General features: G+C 54.4%; 8 protein-coding genes across 8 annotated transcripts; 3 read left to right on the top strand and 5 right to left on the bottom strand.

The window, feature by feature from the left end:
* Positions 1–470: 470 nt before the first annotated feature.
* COF1 (cofilin) lies at positions 471–1,350 on the bottom strand (the record flags this gene model as incomplete). The annotated part of the gene is made up of 6 exons (XM_028636591.1): positions 471–611; positions 695–743; positions 797–870; positions 931–1,114; positions 1,273–1,283; positions 1,348–1,350. 6 exons carry the CDS (start codon positions 1,348–1,350, stop codon positions 471–473), a joined length of 462 nt encoding a protein of 153 aa, XP_028491242.1.
* Positions 1,351–2,160: 810 nt separating this feature from the next.
* HSP60 (chaperonin) lies at positions 2,161–4,045 on the bottom strand (the record flags this gene model as incomplete). The annotated part of the gene is made up of 3 exons (XM_028636590.1): positions 2,161–3,674; positions 3,734–3,875; positions 3,941–4,045. The coding sequence occupies 3 exons, from the start codon at positions 4,043–4,045 to the stop codon at positions 2,161–2,163; spliced, it is 1,761 nt and encodes a 586-aa protein (XP_028491241.1).
* A 975-nt stretch (positions 4,046–5,020) lies between these two features.
* On the bottom strand, positions 5,021–5,655 carry D7B24_002380 (uncharacterized protein; the record flags this gene model as incomplete). The annotated part of the gene is made up of 4 exons (XM_028636589.1): positions 5,021–5,055; positions 5,128–5,384; positions 5,446–5,498; positions 5,554–5,655. The coding sequence occupies 4 exons, from the start codon at positions 5,653–5,655 to the stop codon at positions 5,021–5,023; spliced, it is 447 nt and encodes a 148-aa protein (XP_028491240.1).
* Positions 5,656–6,607: 952 nt separating this feature from the next.
* D7B24_002379 (uncharacterized protein) lies at positions 6,608–8,077 on the bottom strand (the record flags this gene model as incomplete). Its single annotated transcript, XM_028636588.1, has 4 exons — positions 6,608–7,730; positions 7,782–7,848; positions 7,900–7,941; positions 7,999–8,077. 4 exons carry the CDS (start codon positions 8,075–8,077, stop codon positions 6,608–6,610), a joined length of 1,311 nt encoding a protein of 436 aa, XP_028491239.1.
* A 3,308-nt stretch (positions 8,078–11,385) lies between these two features.
* D7B24_002378 (uncharacterized protein) lies at positions 11,386–13,057 on the top strand (the record flags this gene model as incomplete). The annotated part of the gene is made up of 4 exons (XM_028636587.1): positions 11,386–11,706; positions 11,764–12,461; positions 12,521–12,732; positions 12,786–13,057. 4 exons carry the CDS (start codon positions 11,386–11,388, stop codon positions 13,055–13,057), a joined length of 1,503 nt encoding a protein of 500 aa, XP_028491238.1.
* Positions 13,058–13,909: 852 nt separating this feature from the next.
* Positions 13,910–14,398, top strand: D7B24_002377 (uncharacterized protein; the record flags this gene model as incomplete). The annotated part of the gene is made up of 2 exons (XM_028636586.1): positions 13,910–14,230; positions 14,285–14,398. The coding sequence occupies 2 exons, from the start codon at positions 13,910–13,912 to the stop codon at positions 14,396–14,398; spliced, it is 435 nt and encodes a 144-aa protein (XP_028491237.1).
* A 731-nt stretch (positions 14,399–15,129) lies between these two features.
* Positions 15,130–15,643, top strand: D7B24_002376 (uncharacterized protein; the record flags this gene model as incomplete). The annotated part of the gene is made up of 2 exons (XM_028636585.1): positions 15,130–15,324; positions 15,383–15,643. 2 exons carry the CDS (start codon positions 15,130–15,132, stop codon positions 15,641–15,643), a joined length of 456 nt encoding a protein of 151 aa, XP_028491236.1.
* A 484-nt stretch (positions 15,644–16,127) lies between these two features.
* D7B24_002375 (uncharacterized protein) lies at positions 16,128–17,662 on the bottom strand (the record flags this gene model as incomplete). The annotated part of the gene is made up of 3 exons (XM_028636584.1): positions 16,128–16,563; positions 16,719–17,530; positions 17,594–17,662. 3 exons carry the CDS (start codon positions 17,660–17,662, stop codon positions 16,128–16,130), a joined length of 1,317 nt encoding a protein of 438 aa, XP_028491235.1.
* Between the last annotated feature and the right edge of the window lie 1,061 nt (positions 17,663–18,723).

Genomic DNA, 18,723 nt, shown 5'->3' with positions numbered 1-18,723 from the left:
CAAATGAGAACACGAGAATGACAAGAACCGCGACAAATTGTGGCGACGACAGCGAGATATCGTGTTTACATCCCAGCGTATGATATTTTCCTTATGGAGTACCGTGACCAACGAAACAGCACAGCCAGGCGGAGGGCCATCAGATCTGGAAATCAAGCCTTGTCGCGGTCCAAGAGAAAAAAACATGATCCGGGGCCAATCCCTGGGTCTGTCTGGGCCCGCCCGGTCGAGTACGTGGGTATACGCGAGCGGAGACGGAGACAACAGCCATCAGGGGTTCCCCCGGCAGACTAACATTTCATCCTCCCCTTTTCGCGATTGCAACAGTCAACCTCTCCGTCATTGGGTCATCATTCGTCTCTGAGGACGGTAGTCGCTAAAGAGTATATGCTCTCCGTCTTCGCGTTAAGAAAAAGCTCCAAGATACGGTGCCGGCAAGTGTGTGGGAGGGGGTGCGGGGAACGACACGTTTATGCGGCAAGACCCTTGCTGACGGTCTTGATGATGCTGTCATACTCAATGTCGTCGTGGTCGTTGGCCTGGAGCTCGGTCGCAAGGCCGGTCAGGGAGCGCTTGAGAGCCTCCTTGGAAGAGGCGTAGATCATCTTAGCCTGTATAGGGTGTCAGCACGCCGTACTATGTGGAGGCCAGGCAGTTGCAGAGAGAGGGAGAGAGAGGAGGGCAAGGTGCTCACCATGATGCCAGCATCATCGGGGGACCACGCGATGAAGGCGATCTTGTTGCTGCGGTCGGTGTTAGTATGTGAGCCTGCGCCCAAGTTCTGTTGACGACGTACCGCTCGCCCTCGCCCGAGGCAAGGCTGTACTGGAAGTCGTAGACGGCGTAGCGGGGACCCTTGCCGACGGCACCCTGGAAATTCGTTAGCGCCATCTTCTCTCTGAGCTGAGCTGTAAAGCGCCTGCGACGTACAGTCTTGGACTTGCTGGTGGCGTTGATGAGCCTCTCGCGGAAGGTCTCCCAGTCCTTGCTCTCAGAGGCCTCCTCGATGACAATCTGCTTGTTGTCGTCGGACAGCTTGAAGACAATGTACTTGTACTTCTTGTTGAGCTTCAGGTCGTTGTACGCCTCGATGCACTCCTGGGAAACGGACGCTCTGTGTTGATTTGCCAAGTCAGCGTCTTGTTGCGGTGTTGCACTCCAGGAAACACCTCGTTCGGTCCATGTTGCGGGGGTCGCCCGACCGGGGTGGCCGGGCGGGCGTAGGCGCCGAGGTTCGACAGAGCTGGTTGGGGTGAAGGAGGATGAACAAACCCGGATTGAGACTGTGATCGAGGTTAGAGCCCGTTGCAAACGAGACGTTGTCGGCCGGAAGCGTAAGTCACTCACCATTGTGTATGTGGGATGGCGGGGGGGCGCAAGTGGGTTGGGGAGACGGGCTGAGCTACAATTAGCACACGGCTGGGATGGCTTCGAAATGAACAATTTGTGAGGATGAAGCGACAGAGATCCGAGGTTGCAGGAGCTTTTTAAAACTGGCAATGCCTAGTGGGAAAGGTGGGTTGGAAGGTGCAGGCAACAGCTTACAGTAAAGTCGGGAAACGTAGGCAGAGAGAAGTAGTTGGAGTTGGGTCGTCGATGTCCTGGTCTGACGAGCTGGCGGCTGGGGGCCATGGAGGGGGGGAGTGGGAGAAAAACAGCCCCAGCATGGTGGGGTTGGCACGGTGAGACATGCCACGTGACCCGCGTCGTCAGCCACAGAACACCAGTGCACCACCCAAACAACAGCATCCCCCATGCAGTTCTTGGCCTGATGGTGCGCGTCCTGCCTGCATTGCATCCTCTTGAGACTGGTCCCTGACCCCTCCATTCCATCACCAGGGATCTGGACAAAGTCTGGACGCACTGGGCGATGGAGCTTACGCAAACCCAGGCAGCAAGATCACGAGTGGCGCACATGATGTTAACTTGTTTTGTTCATCCTAATTTACACGGCTGATCGGCGCTATAGTACAGAGATGAGCTCAAGCTGTGCAGCTGCCTCGCCAGCATCTGCTCTGCTCGTCCTAATGGAACATGGTCTAGAAGACGAGAGGTAGAGAGGAGTTGTAGTACAAGGCCGCGATCCCATCCGTTACAGAACACCAAAGCCATGCTCCTTCCCCCGTCCTTTTGATACAGAAAATTTTGGTCAATCACTTCTTACATCATGCCACCCATGCCGCCCATGCCGCCCATACCGCCCATGCCGCCAGGAGGACCGCCGGGGCCCTTCTCCTCGGGGGCCTCGACAATGGCGACCTCGGTGGTGCCCAGCAGAGAGGCAACACCACTGGCGTCACGAAGACCGGTGCGGACAACCTTGAGGGGGTCGAGGATACCGGCAGCGATCATGTCAACGTACTCGCCCTTGGCCGAGTCAAAGCCCTTGTTGAAGTCGCCAGCGAACTCGTCAGTGAGCTTGCCGACAACGACAGAGCCCTCGAGGCCGGCGTTCTCAACGATGTTGCGAGCGGGGCGGGTGATGGCGTTCTTGATGATGCTCACACCAAGCTGCTGGTCAAAGTTGCCGGGCTTCAGGTCCTTAAGGGCGTTGGTGGAAGCCTTGATCAGAGCAGTGCCACCGCCAGGCAGGATACCCTCCTCAACAGCAGCGCGGGTGGCGTTCAGGGCGTCAACGAAGCGGTCCTTCTTCTCGCCGACCTCAACCTCGGAGGAGCCGCCGACCTTGATGACGGCGACACCACCGGAAAGCTTGGCGAGACGCTCCTGGAGCTTCTCCTTCTCGTACTCGGAGGTGGTGGGGTCGTTGATGACACCACGGATCTGCTCGCAGCGCTGAGCGAGAGCATCCTTGTTGCCCTCGCCGTTCAGGAAGATGGTGTCCTCCTTGGTGATGGTGATGGAGCCGGTGGAGCCGAACATGTCGGGGGTGGCCTTCTCGAGCTTGACATCGAGCTCATCGGAGAAGACGGTACCGTTCGTGAGGACAGCAAGATCGCCGAGGATGGACTTGCGGTTGTCACCGAATCCGGGGGCCTTGACGGCGGCGACCTGGAGCTGGCCACGGAGCTTGTTGAGGATGCAGACGGCGAGAGCCTCACCCTCAATGTCCTCGGCGATGATGACCAGGGGACGGCGGGCCTGGGTGGAGGCCTCGAGGGCGGGGATGATGTCCTGGACGGCGGAGATCTTCTTCTCGGACAGCAGGATCAGGGGCTTCTCGAACTCGACCTTCTGGGCCTTGGTGTCGGTGATGAAGTAGGGGGAGACGAAGCCGCGGTCGAAGCGCATACCCTCGGTGACCTCGAGCTCATCGGCCATGGTCTTGCCCTCCTTGACGGTGATGACACCCTCCTTGCCGACCTTCTCCATGGCGTTGGCGATGAGCTTTCCGATGTGGTGGTCGCCGTTGGCGCTGATGGTGGCGACCTGAGCAATCTCCTCGCTGGTGGTGATGTCACGAGTGTTCTTCTGGAGGTAGTCGACGACGGCATCGACGGCGGCCTGGATACCACGGCGGAGATCCATGGGGTTGCAGCCAGCGGCGACGTTCTTGACAGTCTCGGAGAAGATGGCACGGGCGAGAACGGTGGCCGAGGTAGTACCGTCACCAGCGACCTCGTTGGTCTTGGAGGCGACGTCCTGGACCAGACGAGCACCAAGGTTCTCGAACTTGTCCTTCAGGGTGATGGCCCTTGCAACGGTGACACCATCTGTTTTCAATCAGCACTGAGGTTGCAAAGAGACGAACGAATAGACTAGGGATGCTGACCCTTTGTGATCTTGGGGGCACCGAAGCTAGACTCGATGAGAACGTTGCGGCCCTTGGGGCCAAGTGTTGTCGAAACGGCCTTCGCGAGGGTCTCGACACCGGTGAGCAGGGCAGCGCGAGCCTCAACACCGAACTTGAGTTCCTGTTCACGGAGTGATGAGCGATGATTACAGTATTTCAAGATGTCGTCCCTAGCATTGAGCATACCTTGTGAGCGTAGCGGACCTGGCCGAGAGCAGCGCCCTGGCGGAACTGGCTCGTCGCCGAGTTCAGGACCGAAGTCCTCGTGCGGGAGGTCAGCGCGCGCTGCATTGTGATGAATTAGAAAAGGGGTATATGTGGTATCACAACAAAGAAACGACCGTAAAGTACACAGTCGCAGAGGAGAGAGAAATGACGACGGTTGCTTGGGAGGAATATGGGGGGGGATGCAGTAGAAGGAGGAGGTTTGCTGATGGAAGCTCTGCAGAAGCTCCCCCTTCGCGTCCCGATGTCCCATCCCCAAAAATTTATCTCGGAGCTCGGCTAAACGAGGCCCCTTGTACTCCCTATCCCCGATTTATTCACGCTAACCATATTCGGTTAAAGCAAGACCCATACACAATTCCACCTCCTTCCAATGCCGTCTGTCCGATTTGAAGCCATCGTGAGTCGAGCAATGTCTTCTACACACTAGCCGAGGCCGGCCTCTTGCCGTAAGGTTACTTTAATGGCATTTTTATGGAGTACACGGCAGGCTTGTCATCGGCGGCTTTGTGTTGTTGAACGAAGACCACATGCTGTTGTCGCAAACTGGTGGACAAATCAAAACAGTAGTATTGGGAAGCAAACAGAGCCATTACGACGAGTGAATGAATGAAATGGTTTCTGCAGCATCCCCAGTGTACCCTAGCGACCATCACCAACGCAGCGCGCGGTTCAGCTCTCCTCGGTGCTGTGATGGCAACGGGCTCCCTGGCCGAATACCTGTGGGGCGGCTGATTCAGGGGCAGATACAGGGGGGATCCAGTGCCCGAGAGAATGAGTGACAGGGTCACAATCGGCCGTTGACTTGGACGCAGCAGCTGCACAACACGGGGCGCTCTTCATCATGGTTGACAGGCTATTTCAGAGTCTATAACTCTGCTCTCTTTCCCATTTATCTCCTGGATGTCCTCAGCCTAATGACGTGCAATCATCGATTCCCATGTATGAGCAAATGCCGGCAGCTGATTCCCATGCCTAGGTTTTCTTTGTTGGTCGCTCACAACGTCGTATGCCCTATTTGTGACCTCTGGTAGAATCAGCTCACTCCTCGATTTCCTCCTCAGGCTCATCCTTTCCTGCATGAGATATAATGGTCAGAAAATTGAAGTTGCAGCTGCAGGTACTGTCTTGAAATCAGGGCGACATACCAGCATTTTGCTGGACAAACGGGTCCTCGTCGTTCTCCTTCACCGGGACGGCGACGGACTTGGAGCGCTTGGTCTTGCCCTCCGCGGCACTCCCAGCAGCCTTGGTGGCGCGCTTGCGCTTGGCGGGGGTAGGAGCAGCAGCAGTGCTCGGATCCTGCGAGGCAGCGGGGAGGGCCGTGGCGGTGTTGGTGCCTTTGGTGGTGAGGTCCGAGGGCTTCAGGTCGAAAGTCTTCAGAAGCCGCTCGAAGCGCTTGTGACTTAAAGTGGCGATCGATTAGTATAGGGTGTATTTTGGACGAGGTGAGGGGAGATACGTACGCGGCTGCCTTGCTGGTGATCTCAAGCTCATTGGCGACGGCTTGGAAGTTGATCTTGCCAAGTCAGCGGTTTCCTGCGAAGCTTTCCGTCGATGCCAGGGGCACTCACCTTGTTGTCAGCGCCGAAATTCTTCCAGCAGCAGATGACAAGCTTGAGAGCCTCTTGCGAGGTGTCGGTGGCGTTGCCAGCAGGAGCAGTGCTTTCAGACATGATGATGGTCGGTCGAGTTGGTAGTGATATGATATCTGGTTGTTTGGGTTTCTTAAGCTGATGATGAGTGCTTGCTCCTGCAAGATAAGTTTGTCAGGGTGGATCAAGTTGAGGCGTAGGAGAAAGAGAATACGTTGTCTTAAAGGTTGCGCACGACTTGAGAACCCAAAGGAGCTGCTGGGAATATATGGCCGACGAATGGAAGGAAGGACCAGGACTTGCGGTCCATAGGAACTATGTGCGTGCATGTGATGTCTTGATTTTCTCGACGCCTTGTAGTTTCTACGAGCGCTTCAAGTTGGCAGGATGGAAGTCAGTCTCACCACTCAGAGCTTGAGAAAGTGAATGAGTGCCCTGGAAGTTGAAGCAGGTGCGCTTGCGAGACGATGGGACAAAAGCTGAACGCACAGAAGACACTTCTATCACCAAACTGAGACCAAACTCACAAATGTGTGAACAGTCTGTAACCCATCTTCGCCTGTCAACACAAGGACCTCCAAGTCACATCTATCGTTCACCTTTGTACACCGAGCACTCTCGCGATCCCCAGAATTTCCGGACAGAGCCTTGCTCTCCTGATCCTCCGAGAGAGAGCCCCGAATAGTGCTTCGCGTGGGGGAACTTATCTGCATCGTCCAGAGGGAGCTGTATGTAGTAATTGCTCCAAGGCCTCCCGCCGTCTTTTGGCTTGAGCTCCGAAAATTGTGGGAGGTACAGACCCGTTCAAGCATATCGATGCGTCTGTAGCTGCAACGAATTTCATTCCAAAGATAATTACTAATTATGACTATAACTATATGAGGGTTATCATATACGAATATGAGAAAATAAGAGAGAGGAGGGGTAGACCCCTGATCCATATGTGTTAGGACGGCCAAACATGGTTCTTGGCCAAGAAGTCTCCTGCAAGAGAGGCGCAGCAGCAAGCCACTGTGCTAACAAAACCAGCTGTTTACCAGTGGCTGTATCCGCCCTTAACAGCACCGAAAAGCTTGCCAAGGAAACCAAAGGCGCCGCCGACAATAGCGCTCAGGGTGCTCGCAACGAAGCCAGTGACGAGCGAGACGATGCCGGCACCACCGAGAATGGCACACAGGCCTGCAGAGAGCGCGGCCTTGATGCCAAAGAGGCCGAGGGCGGCGACGCAGAAGACCTTGTCGGCGAAGATCTGGCCGATCAGAGTGACGAAGCCAATCTTGGCGGAGAGGAAGGCGCCGAGGAAACCGCAGAACTTGGTGGCAAAGTCGGCCTCGAGGAAGAGCTTAGCCCAAGCCTTGAAGAAGGCGCCGCCCTTGAAGCCACCGCCGCAGATCTCGTTGAAGCTCAGCTTGCCGAAGAAGTCGGCCAGGAGGTCGGTGCAGCTGCCAGCGCCGAGAAGGGCGCCGAACTTGCCCTTGAAGCTGGCGCCGAGAAGCAGCTCGAGCTGAGCGGCAAAGTTCACCTTGGCGCCGAAGAGGGCAATGAATTTGGCAGTCAGGTCAGCGCCGAAGCCGAGCTTGCCGCAAATGTGGCCCATGAAGTTGGCATCAGCGAGAAGACCGCCGAGCGCGGCGCCAAATCCGGCCTTGACACTGAGAAGAGCCTGTAGCTTGGAAATAAACAGGCTGTCGCCGAAGAGAATGCCGAATTTGCCGCCGACAACGCCCTGGCCGCAGAGGCTGACGAAGAAGTTGACGAAGCTGCTGCTCTTGAAGAAGCCCCCGATCTTGGCGCCAAAGTCGAAGCTGGCGCCAAAGTGAGCACCAAAGAGAGAGATGAAGGCATCAGCACTGATGCCAGCCGAGAAGCGCTTCATAAACTCCACATTGGAGAGGAGAACACCAATCTGGGCGCCAAAATTGCCACCAGCAACAATGCCGGTGCACTTGTCGAGGAAGGCATCATTGTGGAACAGAAGATCGATCTGGCTGATGAAATCGGCGCTGCCACAAAGCTTCTGAAACTTGACGAGGAACTCGGCATTGGCACTCAATTCAATGACATGGGCAGCAAAGTTGGCGTCACCGAGAATTGTGTGCAGGCCAGCGCTGATATCACCTCCAGCGAGGCAGTCGTCGACGAAATCGGGAATGGGGCTGCAGTCGGAGTCAATTAGAGTCACATCAAGTGAGACAAAAGGCACTTACTTCTCCTCGTCACCGTCACAGTCACAATCTTCGTCATCGGGCGTGTCCTCGTAGGTGCGTCGGGAGTCTAGAAAAATCAGCTGACTGCATCCTCGGCACCTCAACCCTGTTAACTTACTCTCAACATTGGGAGACACGACAGAGGACCGGACTTGGACATCTAAGTGGACTATTAGTTTCTTTGAAGTTCTTGTTTGAAGAATCATCTGATACTTACGGTTCAGAGTAGGAACAAGCGGCGCAGCAGTGACAGTGGCAGCGCAGAAAAGCGCTGTGAGGGGGACGAAGAACTTCATTGTGTCGGTGTGGTTTGTATTGGAGCAAATGTGAAATCAAGGTAATGATAAAGTCCCGAGCACGGCTCAGTGGAAGAAGAACGAAAGACTTGGTGAGAAGGAAAGAGTCGAACGAGAGACAAGTTGTGAGAGAAGGTGATGCTGAGGAAAGGCTTTCTCTCCTGGCTTTCGTCGTGCAGGCACAGCAATTTATATCCCTAGTCTGCCTTCAACTCACGTCGCGTCTACGAGGCAGCTTCCCGGCCGCCATAATCATGATGTCTGTGACAGTTGAGCCCGTGAGAATGCAACTGACTGAGCTCGACCACCTCACCTGGAACCTGGAACACCGACGCCATTCAGGTGGCCGGTAGCCGACCTGAGGATCCTGCGATCTTCTGAATGCCATGGACCAGAAGGATACTGTGTATGCTCTAGTTCCCCAGACTAAGATAGGAACCGAAATTAAACCAGGCTCAAAACATCGTGACCAACCGGTGCCTCCCGTCAGCCTTAGCTGATAGCGGCATAGCCAGGTCATGATGCGACGAGCTAGCGCATGCTCTGCACAGACGCCCAGCACGGCGATCTACAGCCACCGGACGGTGGGTGCCTTGTGCTCCTCGTATGCCATCTGGAGAGTCAGGCGAGATCAGACTGCAAGTAAACAGACGAAGCTGTTTTGGTCCTTAGCTGTTTCATCATTGATCTGGTTGGGGCAACATGGCTAGTGACGTTCCAATCCGGCATGTGATGCCCAAAATAGGTAATGCTGGTTGGAATCACAAGCCGATTCGGCCCCAAGGATCGCGTCGCTGGGAATGACCTCTCTTCAAATCCGAATACATGAAGTTGACTCTTGCTGTTTGTTCGCGGTCTTGAAGGGAACAGGACGCCAGTAACCCTGGTCGGTGCCTCCTGGCGACCGCTTCGGAGGCACAGCGGCACGGTGTGTGGAATGCGATATACGTTCCATCTGAACAACGACTGTCCTATTCAACTTTCATGTCATCTGATAGCAAAACAAAAGAACGAGCGCGCGAGGCCGGGAGCTTGTACGTTCACCTTCACATGTGGCTCAGGACCCTTGCGACCGCCCATAGCGTGTGGCCTGAGTTCAATGCGTACCTGCAAAGCTAGCGTCGACTGCGCCATGCTCATAGCGGCGGTGACCCTGGGCGGTGACCCTTGAAAGCAACAACACCACCGCAATGCGAAGGCGAGGAGAAAATAAGGAAAAAGACCGCTAGGGCGATATTCTACCGTATTCGGCTTTCATATGCTTGAGTGCAGGCTCACTCTGCTCGCGACCGCGAGAGGTCTGCCCATCCTGATCGCAAACAGTCGAGCCTCCAGGGTTGCCTAGGATCATGAACTGATGGGTCACTGAGGGCTACCTCGTTACACTGGAATACAAGATAGAATGATGCAGGATTTCAACGAGATGTTGCAACTGCGAACAGAGATGACTTGCTGGGGCTGCAAAGACCCATGATGCCTCACGCGTCGGACAGAGATTGTATTGGCCTGGGTATAGATCTGTGGCTAAGCTGGCTTTTGGTCTCTTGATCCACGCGCCAGGCTCATCTGGATCTTGCCAGCGACGGAAACGCGTGCTGATACCATAATCTGAAACCATTTCTGGAATACCAGGTTCAATAAGAAGAACGGATTGCTCTTCTTCAGAAAGTAGGTCTCCTACGGTAGGTGCCTAGGTACATGGTAGGCAGGTAAGAAGGAAGAAAGGAATGTGAGCCATCACGTGTGCTTACTAAGCATATTGGCCTGTGCTTGGAGCCATTGGGGTTATGAGCCCTGTTTATGCGTTATTTTCTGCCTTCGGGCATTTGGTCAATTTGAAACGATACAGAGAAGATGTAGGTTATTCCACACGTCCTGAGTTCGAAACCCGTACTGACCAATTCTACAGTAGCATGGCCCCTGCACTAAGGATGACACGCTCAATCAAAGAGAAGCTACAAATTTTTTTGGCTTCCAATTTTCGTCCATCTGCTGTTATTCCGATGCGAAAAGTACATGGGCTGCTCAAAGCACCTGACGGACTACTTCTGCGAATACGCATGTGGTTCTCGCGAATCTGCACGGAGTCTTCGGAGGCTAACGGGAATTGTCGCCAGCAATGCCTAGAGCAAGTGTCTCAGAATTCCTAGGCGAGTTATCTCTTCATCGTGCCCCTTTTACTCGCTTTTTTCACATTTACACTGCGGCCTCGTTGGGCGCAGGGGAGGTGTATCTCCGAGCTACTCGACCAAAACAGTAAACTAGAATACAAAATACCACATGGTCAAGATCTTGTAATTCATGAGAACTTGTCGTCGTCTGCAAAACGCCGTCACCTATCCATACCGCCAACGACATTGTCTGCTGTGAATCACCTTCAGCTATTCCGCCCTACTACAACCTCAACCCAGAAGACCTCAGATGCCGGTCGCCGTGATCCACCACCGTTACTCGCGTTGCATGCAATCAGACTGGTTCTCCGAGACCCCGAGTAAGACATTGAGTATGGTGCTGCGCTAGGTTGCCATGGCGGCCTCTTCGCATCCGATATGGCAAGGCACCAAGCAGGTACTTAATTTATTTCTAGGTACCTGCGGAATGGCAACGCACCTTAACCTTATCGGATGTATCTTTAATGTAAGGCACGGTAGTTTCAGCGATCGCGAAGATCACCAACGCTCTGATTCTTCGGCGGTCAGCAGGCATTGCGGACAGCCCCCACAACCGCCCAGGGCGAAAGCGAAAGCGAGGATGCATTGCGCTGTAGCCTCCGCCTTCGACTCTGATGAGCCTTACGAATCGCTACAACCCGGCTTTCCCACCCGAGTTTCCACTTGATTGCGTACCGCATCCACTGGTTCCGTACAGCCCGCATCGCAATACTGAGACCAGCAGCTGAATGGTGGCCATCTCATTTTGGCTGCGTCATTCGAACCGCGCCATGATGAAAGACGTGGTTGAATGCTGTGCTGGCCAGGCATACATACCCCTGAACAAGGTCTACCGTCTAGTCCATATGATCGACAATGATTCGCAGGGACCTGCTTTTGCTATGTAACACAACACGATAAAATCGGAAATGAAGAGTCAAAGCAAAACCGAGACCGATGGCGATGATCTGGATCGCGACGCAGCATAGCGGCTCGTCAAACGGGGAAACAAGTCAGGCTGAAGCCGTCGTGTCTTGCCACTGATGAGCCAGGCCACGTATATATATGGTTGTCGTTGTGCGATACAACGATTGACTTGAGACACCGGCTCGCTTTCCTCACGTACTAGACGCATTTTACAACTTGTCAGGTATTAACATGTTATCTTCAGGAGTGCTGACAGCGGTATTAGCAGCTTGTGCTGCAGCCACCGGCTCTGGGATCAGGGCACGGGGGATTGTCGCCAACGATGGTGTCAGATGCGCTTGTAACCAGCTTGAAACCGCTGACCCCGAAGCACTGCTTCGCCCCAACTCGACCCAATACAACGCTCAGTGCATCAATGTGTGGGACAAACGCTCCAACCTGGCTCCAGCCTGTGTATATCTCCCCACGACGGCCGAATCCGCTGCCAATGCTATCGGCATCTTCAATACGTGCGGCGCTCAGTTTGCCGTCAGAGGTGGTGGACACATGAATGTATGAGCAAATGTTCGGTGCAGGATTTGTACACAGCGCTGACGAGAATGTTTCCAGGCCCCAGGCTCCAACTCTATCAATGACGGCGTACTTCTCGCACTCAACAACCTGAAAGACATCAAGGTCAATGACGAAGACCTCACCATCGAAGTGGCCCCTGGCAACAAATGGGTTGACGTATACGAAGCTCTTGCCCCTTTCAAGCGCTATGCCATCGGTGGCCGACTCAAGACCATTGGCGTACCCGGCCTGACTCTGATCGGTGGTGTCAGCTATTTCCTCAACAAATATGGATATACCATGGACAACGTTGTCAGCTATGATGTGATATTGGGGAACGGAACATCAATCCAGGCCAGTCAGGACATCAATCCTGAGCTCTTCTGGTCCTTGAAGGGCGGCGCTGGTAACTTTGGTCTCGTAACCAAGTTCGTCATGAAGACGTACGATGTGCCTCTGGTCACGAGCACAATGCAGATATTCAACGAGTCTGCTGTCCCAGCATTCATCAAGGCCACTTGCGACATGGTGCTCTCTGAAGACGATTCTGTAGGTGCCGGTGCTGTCATCAACCTCAACTACAACGCCAGCACCAAGTCGGTCACGCCTCAGATCTTTGGTCTCCAGGAAACTCCCGAGTTGCCGCCATCCCGCTTTGCCAACTTTACCGCCATTCCGGCCGTGAAACGCATCCATAATGTCACGGAGCCCGTCCACTGGCACTCCAAGTTGGAAAGCCCGAACCAGATGTTCCGGTGAGCAATCACTCCAGTGTGACTTCTTCGATGCCAAGTGTTTTTCTGACATCGTGTAGCATTCAATTCGGTCATCATACGATCAAGCCGGATGCTGATCAGCTGTTCTGGATATACCAACAGTGGCGCAATGCCGTTGAAGACATTGCCGATGTTGAGGGTATTCTTCCGACTCTTGTGCTCAACTCTGCTCCCAAGTCTGCCGCCGCCGTTGGAAAGAACAATGGCGTCGGTAATGCCTTTGGCCTGAACACGGAAGAGTCCTACATCTGTAAGAGCTCAAGTCTTCTCCAAACGCCACGAAACGATACTCATAGTGGACAGGGTGGCAAATCGCAACTTCCTGGGATCGCCCTGAGGATGACCTCAGACTTGAGGCCTGGGCAAAGAACCTTCTCGGACGTCTCCACAAGGCAAACAAGGACAAAGGCCTGGCTACGGAGTTCCTGTATATCGGTGACGCCGCCGAGTGGCAGGACCCTATCCAGACATATGGCGAAGAGAACTTGAAGAGGCTGAGGGCTGCGCGCGACCAGTACGATCCTCAACTAGTTTTCACAAAGCTCGCTTGGGGTGGATTCAAACTTGGCTATTAAGGGGCTCGAAGTCGGTTACGGAGCGTCATCGGGGCAACAGGCAGCGAAATGGTGACTTGGGCGATCTTCTCTCTTAACGCTTTCCTCCTTTTCTCTGGCATGTAAATAGCAGCATATGGCACGTGTATGATTGGCGCCAATTTTTTCCCGATCAAGTCGTTTGAAACAGCCCAAGGTACCTCACTATGGAAATTCAAGAACAGCGTAAACGGCGTTTCTCGTCAGCTTCTCTGGCTGAGGATAGAAGCCCTCGGTGCTCGTGACCAAGGTTCCAGAATGAAACAGACTGTCTCTGGGAAAGGTGGTGAAGGGCCGTGCCAGGAGGTGCTGTAATGTTTCTCTCTATTCTTCTACGACTCTACCAAGCGCCACGTAACGACTAAGCATCATAACAATTTTCCCAACAGCTCGCCCCCACGGTAACCCCGTTACAAGGCTTACCTTTCGTAGCACTACCTTGAGGCTTGTAGCGTTGCCTAGATTCTTTCTATGATTCACTGGTCAAACGCATCACTCAAAGGGGCCCGTAATTCCATGATCATGTATCTTGTAAGGTAGGTAGGCATGTGCTGACTTGTTGTTTACGACACCTTCGTCATAATCCCTTTCCAGCAGACATCCCCCTCCGAAAATTACTCTTACCCATTTCCCTTGCAAACCAACTCGAGTCGATAGAGTTGACTTATCACTTCAGGGACACTTTCTCTACAGCTGCTGAAAGACCACCTCGGGGGCACAGTCTTCAGCCTTCGACTACCTTCCTGAACTCTACACCACAGTTGCCTCGCTTGAACATAGCACCGCCCGGAGTCTCTAAAAGTACGGTTTCGTTTGACTATTAAGCCAGTCAAGATGCCTCCCAAAGCTGCCGCTGCCGCAGGCGACTCCTGTCCCCTCAGCGCCAATGAAGCCAACTTCATCAAAGTCATGTTCGACAACATGAAAACCAGGCCTGACGCCGACTGGGACAAGGTAGCTGAGACGCTCGGTCTTGCCAATAGCAAGGGCGCCAAGGAGCGCTTCCGCCAGATGTCCAAGAAGCACAGTTGGGGTACCCATGAAGCAGGCAGTGCCAGCCCCGCCAAGCCCGCCGGCAAGTCTTCCACTGCTGCCCGTCCACACAAGTCCGCCAAAGTCACCAAAACCCCTAGGAAGACGCCAGCCAAGAAGAAGGTATGCTGCTTTTTTGCAGAGTCTTTGGGCGTATCTCATATTAACCTGCAATAGCAAAGCACTCGTGTCGATACTCCAGAGCCTGAGGACCCTGTCCTCGAATCGGACCGCGAAGAGCAGTCTTCTGCTACTCTCAACAGTGACGAAGATGGTGCTTTTGAGCCTTGAGATTGCTTGTTCTCTGGGCCACAAAGTATGCTTGGGTGTGGGCATGGGCAGTTGATACGGTCTATGGTCTCAACTAGGCTTTGCTTTTCATTCGGGATGACGGCGAAAGCCTATGGAGTTCAGGAAGGCCCATATACCAGTGGAATATCTACTTCATTCAGACCGTCATTGCTTGTTCCTTGTGCTTTGTTATAAGCAAGCTCCGAATTCGTTGATGAATACGCTCACAGGGTGGACACGTGCAGGGATCAGACTTGAACTTCTCGTAGCAAGCCTATCCACGGATGAAATAAAAGACTGCAGTCTACGTAATTCCTGAGTCAATCTCTTCGATTTTGAGTCTTGATTGTCTGGTATTTCCATCGTGACTGGTTTGATGCCCCGTTTCCACCATTCAATGAAGCGAAGTAGCATCCGGAGGCACTCAAATCAACGTCGCCAAGGCCATTCAAAGACTTTCTCTCAACAAGTGTGGTTCTCGTGCTTTCTCGCCCGGTTTTTACCTTCCCTAACAGATCTGTTCACAAGTTGAGGCATGAAGGAACTTCTTTCCTCTCCATCACTGCCTGTTGGACAACAGCCTTCTGGGTTTCCGCCCTTTCTTCACCACCACCACGTTACTGACCAGGCTGAAAGGCACCTCTCTCTCAACCCATTCGACGCTACAACAATCGAAAAAGAAGATTATTTGTTCCTCAAAAACAAAGTGCATCTGACCGAAGACCACGATCATGCCTCCAAAGACTGCTCCTCTCGCCGCCTTCTCCAGTTCTTCCGATGACTCATGCGAGGCTTCTCTACCCGCATTTGACGATCTGGAGAAGAACCTTTTCTTGGCCATGTTTCTGAGCCTCAATAGCAAGCCCGATATCGACTGGGAGACAACAGCATCCAAGGTCTCCCTCAAGAACGCGGACACATGCAAGGTACTGCCGCTCCCAAGCTCCCTGGAGGGGCACCATCCGTTTTCTGACCATGAGTCAGACTCGCTACGGCCAGATTTGCCGCAAGCATGGCATTCGGACCTACAATCAGATTTTCGCCAAGCACCGCGCTGCCGCTACTTCCTCCAAGGGCAAGACCACCGGCAAGGCATCGGTCACTCTCGACAGTGCTGGAGTTCGAAAGGCCACCGGACGGGTTGGTTCAAAGGGACAATACACTGTTACCAAAACCGAGATCGAGGTCGAAGACGATCTCAAGAATGGTGTCATCAAGGACGAAGGGGTCAAGGCTGAGAAGTGAATGAGCTTTGACGATATGATGGCTGATAGATGGAAGTACTTGCTGAGGGGCCTTTACCCATCTCGAATGAACGTTCACTAGCTCAGCGGTGTCTAGCTAGTGAGCTTATGATACTTTACTTGTAGTAGCACCAGAGGTTGAACACGCCTAATCAGGGACCATCTTCATACATTTAGCTTTCTATCAGACATTGAATCTCGTCTTTCCCCATCACGGTGCCTAGATTCCAACGTGGACAATCGATGCTTCGCTTTGGGGCGTTGTAGCGACCTTGTGGCCTGCCAAAGCTGGGCATGAATCATGGCGGTCGTGCCGGGTCGGAGGTACATGCACACAAATTATCGCCCGAGACACCCATGTTCCGATCCCAGTATGTCTAGAAACACGCCCCCAAAGGACAAACGACAGTCGAGCCCTATGGCTCGAACCATGGCAAGTCTATACAACCCAAGTCTATACAACCCAAGCTCCGAAACGGCCATGTCTAAAACTCCGACGATCCCAAAATCTGGCCTCGAGGCCATTCCATCAGTGCCTCGAAGTCAGGCTCTCCAGCGACCAACCCGTCTATGCTCTGCAGCACCGGCTTGGCCCAGCCTCGAAAATACCAGATGCGACTCTCCAAGATGCGCAGAAACACGCAGTAGTGCGCCAGCAGGAGCAGCGCCGCCGGCGCGCGTCCTCGCACGTCGGCCAGCACGCGGCCGCTGACCTCGTAGGCCCAGATGAAGACCATGCCGGGATCGACGTCCATGCCGGCGTCGGCGATGAGCCCGGCCGTTCGCTCGAGGGCGGCGACGGCTTCGAGGTAGTCCTCGCGCGCGTCGGCGGGGACATGCTCGGCCAGTACGGCGCGGAGCCGTGACAGGGCTGCGAACGTGTCTCCGGGGATGCAGGCCTGGTCGAGGGCGGTATAGGAGCTGGCCGGTCGGTTGATTAGCGGTTATTCTAGAAGCATGGAAAGGCCGGGCTGTGGAGGCTGTGTGCGTGTGTGTGGTGCGCGTAGACTTGCCTTCTGCTGCCGGCCATCTCGTTGCTGAAGTTGGCCTGCGTGCCGTGGAAGAGAGGGGCGAACCGCGTCGTCACGAGGTTGTCGAGGTATGGCTCGAGGAAAGATTGCATGCCGCGAGTGACGGCAAATAACTCGAGCATCGAGAGCAGAGGTTCCGGCAGGACATGGTTCTCGCACCTGACTGGCAGCAGCGAGACGTAGATGACGGTGAGACCGGCAAAGCAAAAGACGGGTATCCAGTTTTTGATCGTGACGTTGGGCAGCTGCAACGTGTACCCCTTTAATCCCGACGACTGATAGTGAGCGGCCAGGGTGAGGTAGTCTTGCCGCATGCTGGGGACGAGAAGAGACTTGTGGAGAGCGCTGATGGCGAGCATGCCGTCCATGATGAAGGGATGGCGGTAGCCCTCTTCGGGGATGACGTGTCGCCAGATGTGGCGGACGTCGTCACGGATGGCCAAGGTGTTGGCCGTGTTCACAGAGTAGTGGTGCATGAGCTCGAGCTCGCGGCCGCCGAGGTTCATGTCATTCAAGGGCGGGACGATGCCGCCTCGCTGGCGGAAGTCGAGCTGAAGAAAATCCGTCCCGCCGCCCAGGGCGAGATGCACGTCACCGCTGCTGCCGCTGCTGGCGATGGATGCGGGCGTCGTGGCTGGCTGCTCTGTTCTGCCGGGATCGCCGGGATCGCCGCTTCCGTGTTGTTGAGCCTCCGAGGTCGACGGACGACGCTCCCTCCGGCTCCGGCGACTGGGTGCCGGAGGGGCAACCCGGGTGTCTTGTTTCGTCGCTGCGTAGGCACATGGTATGCCGTGACGGGCGCAATTGAAACATGTTGGGTGTTTCTCGTCACACTTGGGAGAGGCATGACGTGTAAGCTTGGTGCAGGTCGAGGCTCGATCATTCAATTGAGAACTTTTGACGTATCGGGTACGACTCACCTTGACTTTCCTCCGTTTACAGTCCTCGCATCCCTTGCGGGACTTTGTATGGCTTCTGCGCGGTGCCATGTGAAGGTGGGAGTAAACAAGATGTCGGGCAACCCAGAATGGTAGACTGGCCAACGGTCATTCGCATGTTGTGGTTGTGACAAGCAAGGTAGGACATGAGAAGCCGAACACGCGCGTCATGAAGTCGCCCTCAAAGACGAGACGGGCGGCCGGCATTTATTGCTCAGCATTTGACGCCTGGGCTTCTTGGGGGGGCGGGGCAGTGCTGTGCGCTAGAACGACGGTGACGGGCTCGGGCGCCCTTGTGTGCCGTGACGGGGACCGAGATCTGATCCATGTTTGGCCCCTGAGCCGCCCGGAACTCCCGGTGGGACATCAGATCTGTTCGGCTGAATCCGAATCCGAATACGCGGTTACGGCGGCATCGGCAGGCCTCACGACGACTTTGGTGTTCGCGCTCACCACGAATGGATATGACCATTTCGATTTCCAGGAATGTTCAGCATACCATGAAGAAGATGAAGCATAAAAATGTGACAACGAGAAACATGGCGCACGATTGAAGGGCCCGGGCCTAGAGGCACGAGCCGGCCCAGGGACGAACGCCTGCGCAGATACTACATGCTGCCGGCTCTCAAATACGCCTCCCTTCAGCCTTGTGTTGTTCTTCGTTCCCTTCGCAGCAGAACTAAAAAAAAAAAAAAAAAAAAAAAAAAAAAAAAAAAAGAACTTTCCCTTGCCATTCTTCCTTCATGGTTACTATCATGGTACAATTCCGACCTGTCCTTTCTAGTTGTGCCCCGCCAAACCAGCACAAAGTCAAAATGAGCGATGGCGACCCCAATCGCAAGAACGCACAGCCCGCCCACTATCGATATGATCCAAATGCTGGTGCCGCCGTCTTTTTCGGCATGCTCCTCAGCGTATCGACTGTCCTTTACATGTGGCAGACGATGCACCCCAAGACTTAGCACAGGGCTTCGTTCGTCGCTGGCGTCTTGTGTTAGTCTTCTCCCGACCTCTCCATGCTGTTTTTCTTTCGCGCTTCTTTTGGAGGCCATGCAGTCTGACTGGTTAAAGTTGGATGCGCAATCGAATGGTCAGGCGCTCCGCACAGTCGG

The sequence above is a fragment of the Verticillium nonalfalfae genome (genome assembly GCF_003724135.2).
Source record: "Verticillium nonalfalfae strain VnAa140/NRRL 66861 chromosome Unknown scaffold_158, whole genome shotgun sequence".
NCBI classification, from domain to species: domain Eukaryota; kingdom Fungi; phylum Ascomycota; class Sordariomycetes; order Glomerellales; family Plectosphaerellaceae; genus Verticillium; species Verticillium nonalfalfae.
The sequence above is the reverse complement of the archived record's forward strand: the minus strand, read 5'-3'. Positions and strand labels throughout refer to the sequence as shown.